The sequence below is a fragment of the Lissotriton vulgaris genome, chromosome 5 (genome assembly GCF_964263255.1).
Source record: "Lissotriton vulgaris chromosome 5, aLisVul1.2, whole genome shotgun sequence".
Lineage (NCBI taxonomy): Eukaryota > Metazoa > Chordata > Amphibia > Caudata > Salamandridae > Lissotriton > Lissotriton vulgaris.
Genome location: NC_141693.1, coordinates 181,094,914 through 181,112,246, shown reverse-complemented (window position 1 = coordinate 181,112,246; position 17,333 = coordinate 181,094,914). Strand labels below are relative to the sequence as shown.

Sequence of the window (17,333 nt, the reverse complement as noted above, 5' to 3'; positions counted from 1 at the left end):
AGATGGCCTCCACAAATCGGTCCGAGAAAGTCCTCTCAAACGTTACAGCGTGGGGCGGATTTCAAATGCGTCACTGCTGTACCTCCAAGTTTGTGCTGGGAATTTCACCCCCAACGCCTTCTTCCCCAGTCTCTCAAAGGCGATGAAGCGGCGGCAGCCAAGGAGGCAGTCGGGGAGGGATACAGGGAACCGATCTCTGCCAAATCTCTCCACCAGTGCGTCTCCGGGGTTCCCGGAGAGGTAGGCCGCAGTTTCGGAGCCACGTGCAAGATCCTCCTGGGCCGCAATATCAAGTCTCCGGCCTTTATCTCAGTGCTTGCAAGCCTGGTAATGCAGATCCACCTCCAGAGGTCACCTCCGCTGGGTCGCCGGGCGAATGTAACGCCTCTCGATTCCCCGCACCTCCGTCGTCCGGGGGACTAGGCCAAAGCCACGGCCTTGCGTAATGTCCATCCCCACGGCGTCCCCTTCCGACGCTCCGCCTCCAGGCACCAGGCTGCTCAGCTCCTCGGGGTTCGCCGCAGGGCAGGATGCAGCAGTGAAGGTCGGGGTACGACGGGAGGCAGCGGCGGCTCCTCCCCAGTCCCCAAGTCGGGCGGTCTCCCACGCTAAACCGCGGCTCCACCTCCGTTCCGAACCAAAGGCCCTCTCAGCACCCGGCCATGGATCCGGGACCGATCTATGTCAGACGCCGGTGATTTCCGCCTTCACAGCCTCCACACCGATATCCAGCGCCTTTATCTCGCCAAATGCACGGTTCCGGGGGGGAGACCGGTGCTAAATTAGGAGGTTAAGGGCTCGGGTCCGGCGGAGCTCACAGCGAGTGCGACCGCTCAGCCCGCCATCTTGGCCACGCCCCCTATTTCCCTGTTTTTGATGCACTTCTGCTTGGCTGCACCGTGATCGGGCACCCCTGCCAGCGGGCATCCACGTTTCCACCTGTGATCCTGAAAATAGGAAAAGACAGCCAACAAACGGTGTTTGCTGCTGAAAGGCTGACGGCGGACTGGCCTGGACCTGGTCCCTGGACACCTCCACCCCCTAATCGGGGAGCCACTCCCGCCAAGCCCCGCCAGCAGCACCCGACAGGCTCTGAGCCCCTCCAAGCAGTGCCCGCTCCGGATGAGGCCGGGCCCCGGAGCTCTCCAGGCAGCAGGACGGCCGAGCCCATGGCCCCGGCCACCCTCCCCAGCCAGCCCGCCCCCCGGGCCCGAGATATGGCCATGGTAGTCAGCAGCTGGCGAGACCCGCAGGAGGACGTAGTCCCCAACCCCGGCACGCAGCCGGCGCAGGGGGAGCCGGGCGCCCCGCAGACCCCGAGCTGCCAGGCGGTGCGCCCTCCATGGCCGGGGCGCTGGGCGGCACGGCCGAGAGCAGGGCTCCGGGGGCAGACAGCAGCAGCACATCGAGTGTGTGGTGTGCGGGGACAAGTCCAGCGGCAAGCACTACGGACAGTTCACCTGCGAGGGCTGCAAAAGTTTCTTGAAGAGGAGTACTGCAGGAACCAGACCTACACGTGCCGGGCCAACCGCAACTGCCCCATCGACCAGCACCACCGCAACCAGTGCCAGTACTGCCGCCTGAAGAAGTGCCTCAAGGTGGGTATGCGGCAAGAAGGTGAATCAATCAAAAAATCTCTCTCTCTCTCTCTTTCTTTCTCTCTCTCTCTCTCTCTCTCTCTCTCTCCCCATATGCCTCTGTGTGTTTGGTGTACGTGTGTGAACATGCGATTGTATAATTTTGCTTGTCCTGTAGTTCAGTAGACCTGTTTGCACATATGGGTTTTCTGGACAGTGCATGTGCACGTAGTGCTCTTTATTTATGTAGGCCTCTTTATTGGTGGCTGTGGTGTGCACATATGTTTGTGTGTATTGTCAGTGTTTCTGTGTGTTCATGTGTGTATCACTGTTTTGTGTTCCTTTTTGTATGTGCGTCTGCCTGTGTGAACTGGTGCATATGTTGGTGTTTGCGCATCTATGTCTGTGTTTTGTGTCCCTCTTTGGATGTGTTTGACTATGCATCTGTGGGTGCCTGTGTGGATTGGTACTTTTGTTGGTGTTCACATGTGTATTTCTGTGTGTGTTGAGTCTCTCTGTGTATATTTTCTGTGAGTGCCTGTGTGGACTGGTGCGCATGGTTCGATTATTTATTTTATGCACTTTGTCCATGCCCCTGATGTCTAATTCTTATGGCCCTCATTCAACTATACCTCTGTGCCTCTCTTTTACCCTTGTGGAGTCTTTCATTTAACTACAGCTTCAGGCTCGTCTGCTCTACCTTTGCCAAAGCTTTCATTACAGTACAAGTTTGTTCGCGGCTGCTCTACCCCCATAAAGCCTCCCATAACACTAGAATTCCAATCCTTACTGTTTTCCCCTCGTCATCACTTCTATTACTCTGACATCTCGTGCCTCTTGGTTTAAATTGCGTTAAGTCTACTTTAATATTTCAATCATTTCTTTCACTCTCTTATTAGTATGATTCAAAGTATACTACAGCTCTGTGCTTTCGAGATGCCCTGCAAGTGCGCAGGCAACTCCAACATTGGGGGCATGTGTGTGTGTATGTGGCTCTGTATGTAACTCTGAGTGTGTGTGTGTAGCTCTGAGTGTGTGTGTGTGGGGGGGGCTCTGAGTGTGTGTGTGTGTGTGTGGGGCTCCGAGTGTGAGTGTGTGTGTGTGTGTTGGGGCCTGTGTATGTGTGTTGAGCCCTGTATGTGTGTGTTGGGTCCTGTGTGTGCGTGTGTTGGGCTCTGTGTGTGTGGGTGCGTGTGGCTCTGTGTGTGTGGGGGTGCATGTGGCTCTGTGTGTGGCTCTGTGTGTGTGTGTGCGGGGTGCAAATGCAATAGGTATCGCATTTGCGAGAGATTAAGCTATTGGCATTGTAAATGACAATGCCATTTATTTATATGTTTTAAAAACAAAAATAATGTCATGAGCAATGCCAATAGCTCTAACTTTAATAAAGACAAGACCATTGCATTGTAAATGCTTGTTATTTTAATGAATGACTTTTGGTCTTTTTGCCCTTTGAACATTTGACCTCTGTCAGGCCAGATCTCTAGCAGAGTTAAATGCCTATGAGCCCATGTTCTCTCCTTAAATGACCAGCAATAGAAGCGGGATGGAGTACATCCAATATTTTAGCCAATTCTAGTGCAACTCTTGAGTGTATTCCCAACCACAGAATACTAGTCTTCAAGATACACTACACAGAATGCTACAATAGAATGCATAGCAGAACCCCAGATGCACATTCAGATCTGTAGAAATATTAAACTGCATGATTACTAGGCTAACATCTTTTGCTTTCACAAGCTGCTTGACACAAATATGCATAACCCAGGAAATGGACACGTGTACTGACTGAGATGCCACAATTACTTGGCATAGCCTTCTAGTGGCACCCTTCAAACCCGCTACTCACTAAGGTTGACACACTCCCCTCAGGGAGGCATGCTCCTTCACACCACTGACTGCACATCTCCACAAAACTAAATCAGACTCTGGTCTACAATGGAAACCTCAGAAAACCATCTCCGACTACTGAAAGTGCTGCATTGTCAAAGCAATGGCAGATTGTACATTATATAACAATTAACAATAACAGAAGCACAGGTTCTCAATGGCAGAAGTGATGCCAATTATAACAGATTCAGTGAGGTTGAAACCTGGATAAAGACTAATTGTTGACTTTTAAAACATCCTGTAGTATTCAGCAGAAGACAGTGGCTTTCTAGAATTGCTCAGTTTTTTCAGGACCCTGTTTTTTGGGCAGAGAAGGTTGCAATCCAAAGGTGGACTTAATACTGCTCCCTAAGGTTCGTGGTCAGAGGGCCCGTTCCACTGTAGCGTTTGTGTATAAATGCAGGGGTGCGAGAGGTATCTGTGAATCTGATAACTATTTTCAAGACTTTGCAGCAAGCCAAAGCTCTCAACCACCACCACAGAGGACAGCAGAACCTAACACAGCTCTGTCAAGAAAAGAGGAAGGAAGAGGTCACAGCGAGAGTGAGAAAAAAGCAGCTCGTCAAGAGTGGGCTTTCTGTAAGGACTGGCTGTTCTAAAAAAACATCCTTGCTAAGGGCTTCTGCTACCAGGCATCAAATGGTTTTACAACAAAAGTAAGTCTATTACCAGACAACTGTGCAACAGCAAGAAGTGTGCACACAAGCAAAATTGTTTTTTTTAAATCTCTGGACAATTACTATTAAAATGCCTACAAAGATGTGGGAAATAGCAGCAATTACATGTCATATATACAGATTAGTACAGTGTCCTTTGAAAGTGTAGGTTTTTTGCCTCTATTTTGCAATTTGACAATCTCTTCTAACATTGTCCCTCTGTACACACATACCTTCAGCTGACAAATACTAGCAAATTAATAACTAAATGTAAAGCTTTACAAGTAGAATCTAAACAATCGTGGGCTCTTTGGAGGTATCTGCTCTTATCATATATTTGCCACTCTAAACTATGTTGCTTTCAGTTTTCACTATGTAAGTCACCTACTACATGGTACAAGTTGCATCTGAAGTCACTGTAGGAGTTGCTAGGTGGACCTGTCCAACTATCCAGGATGGCAGGAATTCACTGTTGAAATGACACTTATGGCAGGGAATGATCTATCCAGGCGATACAGAAAATGGAGTATTGTACAGCAGGCCAAAATGTAAGTCACTGATCGTGGATTTACATTTATGGCAGGTCGAGGTGGATCTAGGGCAGTACAAGGTGGCCGGTGAAGTCTCACTTATGTCAGACCATGTTCCATCCAGAGATATCAAAAAAGGTCAGTGAGCCACATCCATAGCAGACAGAGTAGTAGGTGGTGGCTGCTGTGTATGGAAGTAAAGGGTGGGTGATGAAGTCATATTTATATAAGACCAGGATTACCTCTAGAAGTAAAAAGTAATAGTGAAGTCACATGTTTAGCATAGATTTACAGGAAAGCCGAAGCTGAAAAGATGATGTCAAATTTAGGATGGATCCTGGGTTATCTCAGCCAGCATAAGGCGGCTGATGGGTCCCTTTAATGAAAGAACATGGATGTTTGACCTGGCATCTTTTGGCGTGTTTACCCTGAGATTTAGGTTCCTGATCACCCGGTTTGGACTCTGTTTTTGCTGGTGTAGTGTTTCTGTGCACTTTTCTCACTGCTGGCGAGTGGTAAAATGCAAGTGCTCCTGTGGTAAAATGTGTTATGGATTGGTGTTTGCAACAAAGCCGCCCAGAAGCGTAAACACTGTGGAGGAGGCGACTGGCAAACTCAGCTAGAGTAGGGGCCCAGACAAGGGGCCGCGAAGAAGGAAGGAGGCAAACCAGCAGCGCAAGGCACAGGCAGGAGCTGCAGATGAGGGGCACGCTGGGCGAGGTGCCAAAGCAGCCAGCATGTACTCAATACAGAGCCAGGCGTCCGTAGAAGATGGCCATCAGTAGAGAGGAGGAGGAGGAGCAGGAGCAGGCTCGGGTCCCCACTTGAGAAAAAAATGGTGAGGGAGCATGCCGCCAGGCAGTGAAACAAACCGGAGACGCCCTGGAGGCTTGAAGTGGACAGAGCGGCACCCCGGTAAGGAGCTAGCAGTCACTGAGTAGGCTCCCTGCAGTGATTAGAGAGCCTGAAGTTCCCGGTGCAATGAGGCCAGGTTATCAAGGCTGCAGCGCAGGGCTCACACACGGGGGGGGTAGAGAGCAGCGGGGAGATGTGGGGAGCGTGCCACCCGTGTTGCGGGCCTGGGTTCAAACGAGACAGGCAGTGTGGGTATTAGTGCCAGAGCAAGCGCTCACATGGAAGGAACGCGACTGCAGGCCCCGCCGTACGACACACGCACTCTCAACCCCGCAGCGAACTGCCACACACACCGCACCGTCCTACCAGGCCGGGACCTCCGACAGCATCAGGGATCGGCGATGAGACACCCCAGCGTCAGCGAAGCAGTCCAGGCGGGATTGCGTCTCCACAGCACCACGCCGGAGCCCCAGGCCGAGCACTACCAGGAAGGTCCGGCAGACACACGCTGGCTGATGTTGCAGTCCGTTTCTTTGCGCCTGTGAGAGCGCGGCCACCAGCAAAAGGATCAACAGGTGCCCAGTGATGCAGGAGTCAGGATCAGCAGGGTTGGAGGGTCTGCGCCACACCAGTCCGCAGGATGATGTCGGAGCAACAAACCAAACAGAGTCTTAGGGGTAACACCACCATGTTTCTCCGAGGTCCAGCAGAAATGGCTCGGAGAAACGCCCCGTCATTATCCGACTGGGGGGGCGTGTTTTTCTTTCTCTCCTCTTCCCATTGGCTGGAATGTAAAATTCCAGCCAATGGGAAGATGAGAGAAAGAACCTAAAAAACACACCCCTGAATCCAAAAAAGACGGGGCGTAAATGGACAGACGCCCCTCTTCTCCAATGGCTGGCCTCCGTTTAGGAAGCCAGCCAATGGAGAAGAGGGGAGGGTTCACGCCCCACTCTGAAAAGCATAAGATCTCACCAGCGAGACTGCGCAAGCGTAGCCTACGCAGGCCGAGACCTAAAAAACGATGGTGGTGAGGTGAAGCAGTCACATTTAGGGAAGACAGGAAGGTAAAATGTGGCTGGTGACCCCAGATTTTAGAAGGGCCATAACATATGTAAGGAAGTAGGTGGAGAAATAAAATCACATTTATGTGAATGAACAATTGGTCAGTGAAGTGAGAAGTGACTGGTGAATTAATGAAATGTGCGAGCAGGTAGAAGGTGGCTGGTGAGATCATGAACTGTTCAGTAAGGTGGAAGGTTGGCAATGTTTCATTTAGTTTTGGTTGTCGGATATCCAGGAAAGTAAAAATGACTGGACAAATCATATACACGGCAGACCTTTGACTATTCATGAGAGGTAGGTTGTAGCTGGTAAAGTCACCTTTTGCCAGACCGAAGGCTATGCAGGGAATTATGATGTGGCTGGTAAAATGACATTTACTACAGGCTATGAACTATAAGGTAAGTAGGATGTGGCTAAAATTCACATTCATTAGAGGATGAGGAGGAAGATAAAGAGATGTTGTACTGGTGAGCCAAAGTTTTGATAGGCAATGAAAGGAAAGACACCCAAAATAAATATGTTCTACTGCTTCGCCAGTTTCGTGCATTGAATGTGCCTAGAATCCTGTCCGGCGGAGCCCGAGCGGCATGGCCGTTGTCCGGTGGAGCCACATCGACGGCTGAAGGGTAGACTGGCTCCGGGTCGCCGTCCTGGCCATCACATACCCAGCCGGGCATCTGGCATGGTTGCTCTACATTTTTTCCGCTGCTGTTGCCTTTCCTCACCCTGCCTACCGACGCTTCGGTGATGACCGGCCATCGTTGGAGTCCACTCTCTGCGGTGCTGATGCCTGGGGCGTTTCTCCGGCTGACTGTTGCAAAACTGGGATGAGGTCTCCCAACCCGATGCAATTCGGGTTCGACTTTTGCCGCTTCCCCCGTAGCCTACCCTACTGCTTCCCCTCCTGAGGGAGGACCGGGACCCGCGAGTCGTATTGCCAGGTACAGGGGTGCAGTTTCGGGGAGAATCTCGACGCTACAGCGTGACGCCCCGCACTTTTCTTTGCTATCTGAGCCTGGGGGGCGTGCCTTCCTGGACTGCATCTCTGGCACCCAGGCAGACTTCCACAGACGTTCGGCGTGCAGCCTGAGGGGCACTGCTACCCTTGCGATCCAGAGCCAGTGCCTTTAAACAGAAGGCGTGTCAACATCCGACGACTCAGCTGCCCAGTAACCCTGAGCGTTTGCCCATCTTATTGACCGTTTGGGTTTCGGTGATCCCTCAATCCCTTTCCCTCCTTGCTCCTGTGGCTGTCCCCCTCTGCTCCTTTATTCTAGCGCCCGTGTTTTGCAATTTGGTTCTCGTGAGTTGCCCCGCCATTTTTTGACTTTGCATACGGTGCTCGTTTCCTGGGTCATCCATCTTGGAGGACCCGTCCGCTTCACTTACCCTTTGTCGCCCTACACTTACCTTACCCTGTGCTGACCCCCCCTTGCAGTCTCCCTCCTTCCTCCTTCCTTTTCATTCACCTCGCCTCCTGACGTTATTTATTTTTATCCCCCTTTTCGATTTTTCCTTTTGTCTTTTGGCCCCCTTTAAGCACCTCCATCCTTGCCGGTTCCACCTGGTCCTTTCCTTTTCATCTCCTTATTCCTCCCCCCTGCCTTAAATACCCCTTTGGACATGTCCTTATTTTCTGCTATGTTATTGTAACTTAGGTTATTGTGCAACACTGTTTTTAACTGTGTAGCTCGCCAATCCTTATGTAAAGCGCTCTAATACCTTCAGGTCTAGCCAGCGCTATATAAAACTCATAATAAATAAATAAATAAATAAAATATGTGAACTTATCTTAAACAAATATAATGTTCTCTATCAAAATACACAGCATAGTATTTAGGAAAAGGTATTTATTAGAGAGAGGGCATCTTCGTGGATTTAGAATTGTATTTGTTACTTCTACATCGTTCATATAAATGGATTTACTAAAAAATTCATGAGGCATATTTGTTGTGAGGTGAGGTATGTCTGTCACAAAGAAAATCTCTATTGCTTTGTCTTGCAGAAGAATCTTAGGGTAAGAGCACCAAACATTTCAGCTGGGAGTTGCAAATTAGATGTCATTCTTGTGGACTGATAACATCGAGCATTGGTGTCAATAAATGCTACCTTCCACAAACTCCCAAAAGCCAAATATGGAGTGTTCAAAGCAGGATATTATAGCAAACATGCCTGATCCCAGTTTGGCTGTTTCATCTATTAAGGGGAAAATGGAACTTTGTATCTGTGCCCACTGCATTGTTGCCCTATCTGTGCATGGCTTCTGACTGGAGTAATGGCATTCGCGTTTTGTATAATGTAAACAGTCACTGGTGTGGGTTCTCTACCCTATCATTATTGGCAGCCAGGAAGAACTGAATATAAGCACATGTATGACGCTTTCACATGCAAAATGTTCAAGACAATAACATAAATGCCAAAGAGAATTTCAATGCCAGTAAAGATGGCTATAATGGAACTGGAAAGGAAATCAAAATATAGAAAGTAATCTACTTCGAAAGCTGGCTTGTGCAAGATTAGGAATGGCAAGTAAGGGTGAAGTCATCTTAAATGTAGATCTGTAAGGTATCCCCTTAAACAACCCAATGACATTAGTCGATCATAAAGGGATAAGGCAGCCAGAGTTTCTAATATACCACGTACCAAGTATTTCAACCTTGATTGGCCTACCTCTGAAAAAAATAACTTTTAATACATTTTTAACTTCAAAAAGACCTCCACCTGGGTTTGTTGTCAATGTCAAAATTAAGTGGTAATGTAAGACGTGGCTGAAATTCGAGTTATGAAATAACTAAGTTTCCTATAGAAAATATTGCCTTAAAAAGCTCAACACATAATGAGAATTATACAGAAAAAAGTACTACATCTTCTATTCTGTTGTTATGCATGTATGATATAAATGCAGAATTGCTTGCTGCAAAAATGTTACCTAAAAATAAAGTCCAACAAACAACAAAGTGACAGAAGTAATGCTTGAAATTATGCCACATTCCAGTCCATCGTTTTTCACCCACTGTACCACTCTGGACAAAGGCCAGCCTCAGGCACATTACCCATGGTCCTTCTCCAGTAGCAACAGTCCAGCCTGAAATGCCCACTCCGGTCCCCCCCCAGATGAAACATAGGAACCTCAGTCCATGTTACGCCTACTTAGGCCTCGTCAGTGAGGCATTGCTTGAGACCTATATCACAGCGAGCAATAAAAAATAATAAATCATAAACTTGGCATAGTGCCCCTGCATTCTGCAAACAAATTATGTTTCTAACCAACCAAAAACATGTTCTTGACCGTGGTCATTAAATGGGATTACCAGCAGGAGCTTCCTCCTCTGTTGCTTGGTTATCATTGTAAGCCAGCTAGACAAATGAGATGTTGATTGTAGAATTCAAAATATGCTGCACATGAGCTTTATTAATTTTTCGATATCTTCATGGACCAACATACCGAAAACAACATCCTTGTTTCACGTGTCGAATGCCGTGCTGTGCCATGGACTGGCACCGTGCTTAGCCTAAAGAAAGATTCAACGCACACTCCCTGAACAGGTTGGCCAAACCTCAGTTTTCAAAAGAGGTCTTTTTTGTGGAGTTTCCTTACCTTGGCTCCCAAACGCAGGCGATCGATGGTGTTCTCCGCTTCAGCGTACTTTGTCAGCAGTTTATTGTAGTCTTCCTTTAAAAAGTGAGAAAAGCAGGAGAAAGTGTTAAAGCTCCATGTTTTCTAAAGACACAAAGACTAAGAGGTGGAACACTCATGAAGTGGGACGGAAGGGGAAACTGTATTGTCACAACACTCCAGTGATGTCTGTGGACCTGTGGCAATTTGTGAGCAAGACAAACTTATTTTACTAAAATAGACCAGTGAGACATACTTAATTCTAACTAATCTTGTGTTATGCACATCATGAGTGCAGTTTCTTCATTGTATTGCTGAACGGTTTCTGCATATTACTAGTCTATTCTTCTAGGTCAAAAGGATCACCCTACCTGAAATGATCCTGAATTGAGTTTCCAGGGTAAACAGTCTTTGTCAAGAGACAACACATCCTCTGCTCTCTAACAATCTGCCCAGATGTAGTCAGAAGACTTGAGCTAGAAAGCTATTGCTTTTTAATTCAATATAGGAGGATATAAAAGTGATCGCCCTATCATTATTTCAGTGAACTCCTTGAGCATAGGCATCAGCAAATTATGTGTACACTTATATGTATCTAATTCCTCAAGAGCTTAAACCCATGAGGCGCCCTTTAACAAGACTCATGTTGAGAACTAAAGTTATATGGAACAGAGCTTTTAATTCTGGTCATCTACTTGGAGTACATGAGCGGTATGGTATGGGTGGTCTTCATTTTGTGGTGTAGAACTTGGAGAGGAAAGTTAAAATTGCAACAAGTAAAATCCTTATCCTGTGGTAACAGTATTCACCAGGATGTTGTATTAGCTCACCCAAAAATATGCCATTTTAATAACACTCTTTAATCTAAAGGGTGAAGATAAAAAACACAAATTATGCAGAAGTTACTTTTAGGTTAAAAAAATGTCATCAGTGATGACATTGGAGCTGTCATATGTGATGTCATCAATGATGTCATTTAACATGTAATGACTGATGTCATATGTGAGGGCATAAGCAGTGCTTGACGGGGCACAAGTTATAGTTGCCTTTTCATATTTGATAATTTTTAGTGTTTTTTTAAATTATTTTATGTGACACATATGCCCTGATTACGATGTTGGCCATAGTTGCCTCCAACAGACACTGTTTCGGTGTAGGAATCGCCCAACCATAGGTCAGCGGTTCCGCTCACCGAATTACGAGTCGACCGCACATAGTGTGGTCAGAAACTCCCTTTTGTCTTTGGGAGCTTGCGTGGCAGGCGAAAACTGCCCACAGCACAAGCTCCCATTGAGAAATGGGAGTTTGTGAAAATCCCTGCACCGTGTAGCAGGCACCAATCGGGGCCTGAATTTCCTGCACTGTGTGGCAGGCCCCTGTTGTTGCCTGCCACTTGGTGTAGGGATATTCAGGGGGGCACCAAAGATGCCCCCCCCAGGCCCAGATCGGGAGGGCCAGGGTAAAGGGAGCCCTGCTAGGGGACCCAGTGCCGCTTTCTGACAGCCTTTCCATGCTGGAAAGGCCGACATAGAAAAGCTGTCAGAAACCGACATCATAATCCCGACAAGGGAAACGCCGTCCTTTAGGGATTATGAGGAGTTTCTGACCGACCAACTGGTTTATGGTGCCCGTCGGAAGGTGCTGGTCGGTCCCTCCAACTTCTGCTTCCCACTGAACGCATCCTAATGCATCGGTTGGACCGCAGCAGTAGATGCGGTTCAGACCAAAACCGACAAGCCATCAGTTGCGGTCCGAACCACGTCGTAACGAGGGCCAAAGTGTTAAACAGAAGATAACAGCTCTCTGTCTTCAGAGTAACAATGGAGATACTGTAAAATGTCCATTTAGCGTCCACTATCTAGCAATAACCGATTTACGAGAAAGCCACAAAACATGAATGGCATGTACTTTATGGCAAGTTTTGTAGGTATGTTTATCACATGCTCTTGACCACTCATTATGCACATCCTACATTTGCCCTGTTACAGACCACACGTTACCAGTCCTTCCCAGGCATATGGCTCTGAGTTAATTGGGTTTGATTTTAAAATGATAAAGCTTGTGATTACCTAAAAAAGCACTCTTGTCGTAGTAGTGGAATAGAGGGGCACCGCAGCATGGCATGAAACTGTGACATTTTCACTGCTTGCAAAATTTTAGTAGGCTATGGTCTGCAAGAATGGCAGGTGAGAGATTGTTCCAGCCTTGACCACCTGTAAGCACCTAGCTGAATTTGGGAATGTTTGTCCTTATGCAACAAGCTCGAATGTAAAGGTCTAGTAGGCAAAAAAGGGGTAAAGGGGTATACTGTAGCCGCTTGGTCAATAACCATGAATGGTTTTATGACAAAATCAGGGCATATTGAAAAGACAGCAGGTGGAGATAGAAGAGCTCTTACATCTGCTAAGACCTAGAATAAGTCAGGAGGCAACTGTATTCGGTATCAACTGCAACCTGCAGAGGAGCTGACTAGGGAGTTCGACAATAAGGGAGTTGCAGTACCTAGTCTACTAGGGATGAGGGACTGAACTAAACTTTCCTGTACCAAATAAGAGAGGAATAATTGTTTTCAAGACCTTCATCATAAAGAAAGATTGCGAGCACTGGAGGAAGGTGTAGGGAAAGCACCTAGAGACTAAGGCCACCAGTTAGAAGTCCAAATCCAGGGGCTTCCAAAACCCAGGACTTCAGTTGTATCTGTGTGATGGAATGTGCCTTCATCCTGTTGGCCACTGATTGCTGACAGCTTTTAAACTTGTCATGGAGAAGTTTCCACTTCCTCTCATAGAATGATTTGGGTGTCTTTGTAATAATAAAACTGAAGGCCATGAGATGCTATATGTTCAGTCTGAGGAGCAACCTAAAGATTTAAAAGCCCGGGGCTTCATGATGGATCCCACAGTTTACTTCTTTAAAAGGAGAGTAGTATTGAGCTATGGAAATAGCTTGAGTACCTCCCTTCAGGAATTACACAAACCTGAAAAATGCATTATAACTTTCCCCTGTAGCCCAGGTTCAGCAATTCTGTCCTGAAGAATAATATGGGAAACCGTGTGGAAAGCGGCTGAGAGATCGGAGAGGATAAGGGCAGCAGAGCCCCCAGCATTCAGAATCAACTCTATGTCCTTAATGGCAACATGATTTTAGTAATGGGACTAGTGCGGACGCCTGATTGATAGGGATTTAGAAGAGTTATCGTCTATGTGTTTCGACCGCTGTGTATTAGTGCACCTTTCAGAGACTTTAGCATTCAGGGTAACAGAGAAACAAGATGGTAGTTGGACAGCATCACAGAATCTAGTGTGGGTTTTTTTCAGCAGAAGGATGATAAGTGCGGAGTTCCACAGATTATCCATCATGCCAGGGAGCAGAGAGGAACTGCAGACTAATGTTATTACAGGAGCCACAGACGAGGCTATGGCTTTCATAAGTTTAGCAGGACAGGGATCCAGTGGGGGCCAGAAGAAATATGGTTGGGTTTCGAAAGAATGACATCTTAACTTACCAATCTGTTTTCACATCAGTCTCCTGTTAACAGTGAAAAATAGCTTGGCCTGAACTTCCTTTACTGTAAAACACACAGGCGGTACAGCACCGCATCTAAATAGTTATTTGCTGAAGGGGATGCATGCCATTTTCCCTTTCACATAGTTGTTGTTCAATTCTTCACAGGTGAGGAGTTTGGCTTTTACAATGGCCCTTCTCTTGTGTTCACATTAAGCATGGGCGGAAAATCCGTTTCGCTCGCGGATTTTGCGGATTTTCGGTAAATTCGCAATCCGCGAGATTCGTGAATCTCCCGCAAAATCCGCAAATCCGCGAGCAGCGGATTTTATGGCTTGCTCGCACTGTTCGCGTGAGTTCGCGGCTTCCCAGTACAACTTAGCGCCCCGCGAATAAGCGCAAAATTGCAGAAATACGATCTTAGCAAAACTGAAACTACTTACCAGGTTCAAAAGTTCAGGCTCATCATTAGTAGCCATTTCCTGTAGTGCTTCCTGAGGGGCCCCTCCAGAGTTAAGTTGCCAGTTGCAACTATTATGTGACCCTGCTCTGAACCTCAGAATAGTTACACATATGCCACAAAGGTCCTGAATTACAGCTAAGGGAGACAAGCAGGAGCCAGGCTGGAAGTTCAAATCCATTAATCAGCCCCTAATTCATTATTGTCAGTTGGGGCAGGGCAGGTGTTGTAACTAATTTTGCAACAATGAAAGCACTTAGCAAGTGCAAAAGATCACTAATCAGGAAGCACTAAGGAAGCAGGTGCCAGCTAAAAAAATATTCTGTGACACATTAATCAGCCCCAAATTAATTCAGGTCACTTGAGGCAGGGAAGGTGTGCTTGCTTTGCCACAATAATGTACACTGACTGGACAACCAGAGGGTGCTGTGATGAAACAGAGGGTGGCATGGGTGGGCCAGAGGGTGGCATGAGTAGTCAGAGAGTGGCAGTGGTGACAGAGAGTGGCAGTGATGAAGAAGAGTGTCCCAAACAGGCTGGACACGTAGAAACAACAAGTTCGCGAAACTTGCGACCCGACAGGTAAGTTCGCGTTTTGCGAAATTGTACAAAACCCTTGCGAACTGGCAAAAACCCGCGCGAACCCAAAAAAAAAATCCGCAAATTCGCGAGAATTCGCGGATTTTGCGGATTGCGAGTTCGCAAATCCGCAAAATTCGCGAACGCGAGATTCGCAAAATTCGCCCATGCTTAGTTCACATGCATTTCTTTGTATTTATAGTTATGGAGAATTAAATGGTTGCAGTTGACATATGGTTGGTATAATGCCTATGTTGACTATTATTAGCATTGGAATGATCATTAACAATCTACAAAGTCATCAATCAGGTTTTTAGATCAATCTTCAGTATGTGTGTTCTAATATTGTATACTTTTACAACATTCAATAGGATATACAGTACTGGAAACTAGGGCTGTGTAGAGTTAAAAGATGCACACATTTACTCACCACATTCAATTATAAATTACTAATATTCTAGAACAATACGCTTCATTTCTCTTCCATACACCTGAATCAATGGATTTGACTGAATTTAGAAAGTAAAAATAGATTGAAATTGTGAAGGGCAATATTTATGTAAAGTTGCTATTTAGGAGTCTATGTGTTTGCAAAATATATTTTGAATCGCAATTTTTACAAGGAACTGGTCTTTGCTGCTTTGATGGGATTCGGACAAGGAGAGAGCAATGGAATACCCACATCTGTGCTCCTTATCACACCTGCCCTGCACACACACCAATGCCATGTTCAAAAGACACCCTACTTGAAGCATACAGAGGTTATTCTGAAATGAGGTTAGGTCATCAGGTAACATTCTCAGGGTGCACACCTGGAACAGGGGTGGCCCACTTTTACTAGGCTTGCATTGGCTTCAGCTGTACTTTGAGTTATCCAAGGCAACTCCATGTTGTCTAATCTGTCTCCTGTCTAAAACATTCAATATTGCTTAGTTCATATCCCCTTCCCTCCCCAGATTACCTGCAGTTGATGGACCAGGTCTGTGGCCTGTCTGGGTGACTTGAATTCTTCAGGAACAGTAGTAGATGAAAACGCCGCTTTCTGAGGGCTTCCCTCTGTGCTGCTGAGAAGAACCTCCCGCACAATTTCTGCTGGAGACTTGAAGATCAGGGGAGTCTCAGATCCAGCTGGCCTCCGCAGCAATGTACGTCCTCTAGGAGGTCGATAACTCTGATCGAATTTTACCCGGGGCTCCACCTTAGAGAAATCAGGCAGAGGATAGTTCAACTGTCCTCGCCCATATGTTAATGACTCGGCTGTAGGAGAGGGACGAGGTGAACGCGAACGAGCAGTCTTTTTATCAACAGGATTCCTTTTTGGACTCAAGGACCTTGACTGTCTGATGGCCTTGGAAGGGAGTAATGTCGGCATCTTCGTCTTAAGTGCTTGTCCTGGGCGCAAGAGTGGTCCCTCCAAGTGCTGATCAGAGTCAGATGGTGGATCTTTTTTAAGATTGCCTTTTTGTCTTTTTATGAATTTAGTAGCTAATGCTGGGCGGCTATGGGAAGACAGATGCCCTCTGGTAGACATCTTGAAAGCAGCTGCAGCGGAGTCATCAACACTTTCTGCATAGGAAGACTCTGGGAAGGTTTCGTCATCTATACCAGGTCTGTTTTGAAGATCTTCCATGGACAAATGGCTTAGAAGACTCTGGCTCATGTTCCAGCGACTTGAGTCAGCTAATGGATTTGACTCCTCTGCACCACTTTCACCTTCATAAAGAGGAGCTGGAAGGTCTGATGGAAAAGCCAGTGTTTTACCCAGTTGACTTATACTGCGAGCGTCTTCCTGCTCAGAGTCGACAGAACCCCTGTCCAGCTCCAGCTCATAGGGGTGCCCTGTTGCAACTCTCGATTGATCAGGGCTAACATCAGACTCCTCCCAGTCATTCTCAAATCCCAAGACCTTTCGGTATTCTTCATACACACCCTGTGAGTCCTGAGTCACCTCCAAACTCATGTCATAGCCAGACCCGTATTGTTCATCATATGGAAGATCCGGGTAATCCTCGCCTTGGCTCCCTTCCCCCTCCTCATCCTCTTCGGGCCTCTCTAGCTCAACTGAGCTGGCTCGGTCTTGCTCATCTTCGGTCATGTCCAGCTGTCTGTCCCTTGTCGGGAGCCAGATCCGAGGTGCATCAGTGTCTACCAAGCTCTCAGGTTCTAGGTCTTCAAGGCTATCTGGAAATGAGAGAGAAGAAACAATGAGTGGTATTGCAATACAAACAAGGTGTCCGTGGGGTGTTGCAGCACCTGGCCATGCAATTCTACTGATTAAGCAAACATGGTTATAGATATCCTGTTGCTTTGTCTGACCCACACACCGCTCTGAAAATACTCTGTAACCATGACACCGTTGTGACGTAAACCACTCAATACAGATCTATTCCAAGGACACAATATAAAATATCTTCCTATTAACCTCCTCCCTGAAGCACACTCTCCTGGTAGGGTGCTAGGGCACTCTACACAGCTCCGCCAATGCGCCGTAAGCTTCGCTTGCAGCCACTTCCACTGTTCCAATATCAGGACCTCACACGCGGTTCAATCAATGTCCATCAACCCAGATCTGTTTCAACACATGATATTCCAGTCTAAAGG

At 47.0% G+C, this 17,333-nt stretch overlaps 1 protein-coding gene across 6 annotated transcripts in view; it reads right to left on the bottom strand.

Annotated features, from left to right (window-relative positions):
- The window catches only part of AKNA (AT-hook transcription factor), a 282,106-nt gene that overhangs the window by 206,791 nt on the left and 57,982 nt on the right, over nt 1–17,333 (bottom strand). For all 6 annotated transcript variants that reach the window (XM_086921106.1, XM_086921112.1, XM_086921108.1 and 3 more), the window contains exons 3-4: nt 15,694–16,913; nt 10,172–10,246 (exon numbers count right to left, since the gene is read on the bottom strand). In XM_086921106.1, the coding sequence (XP_086777232.1) occupies nt 10,172–10,246; nt 15,694–16,913 (1,295 nt within the window). The remainder of the gene's footprint in view (nt 1–10,171; nt 10,247–15,693; nt 16,914–17,333) is intronic.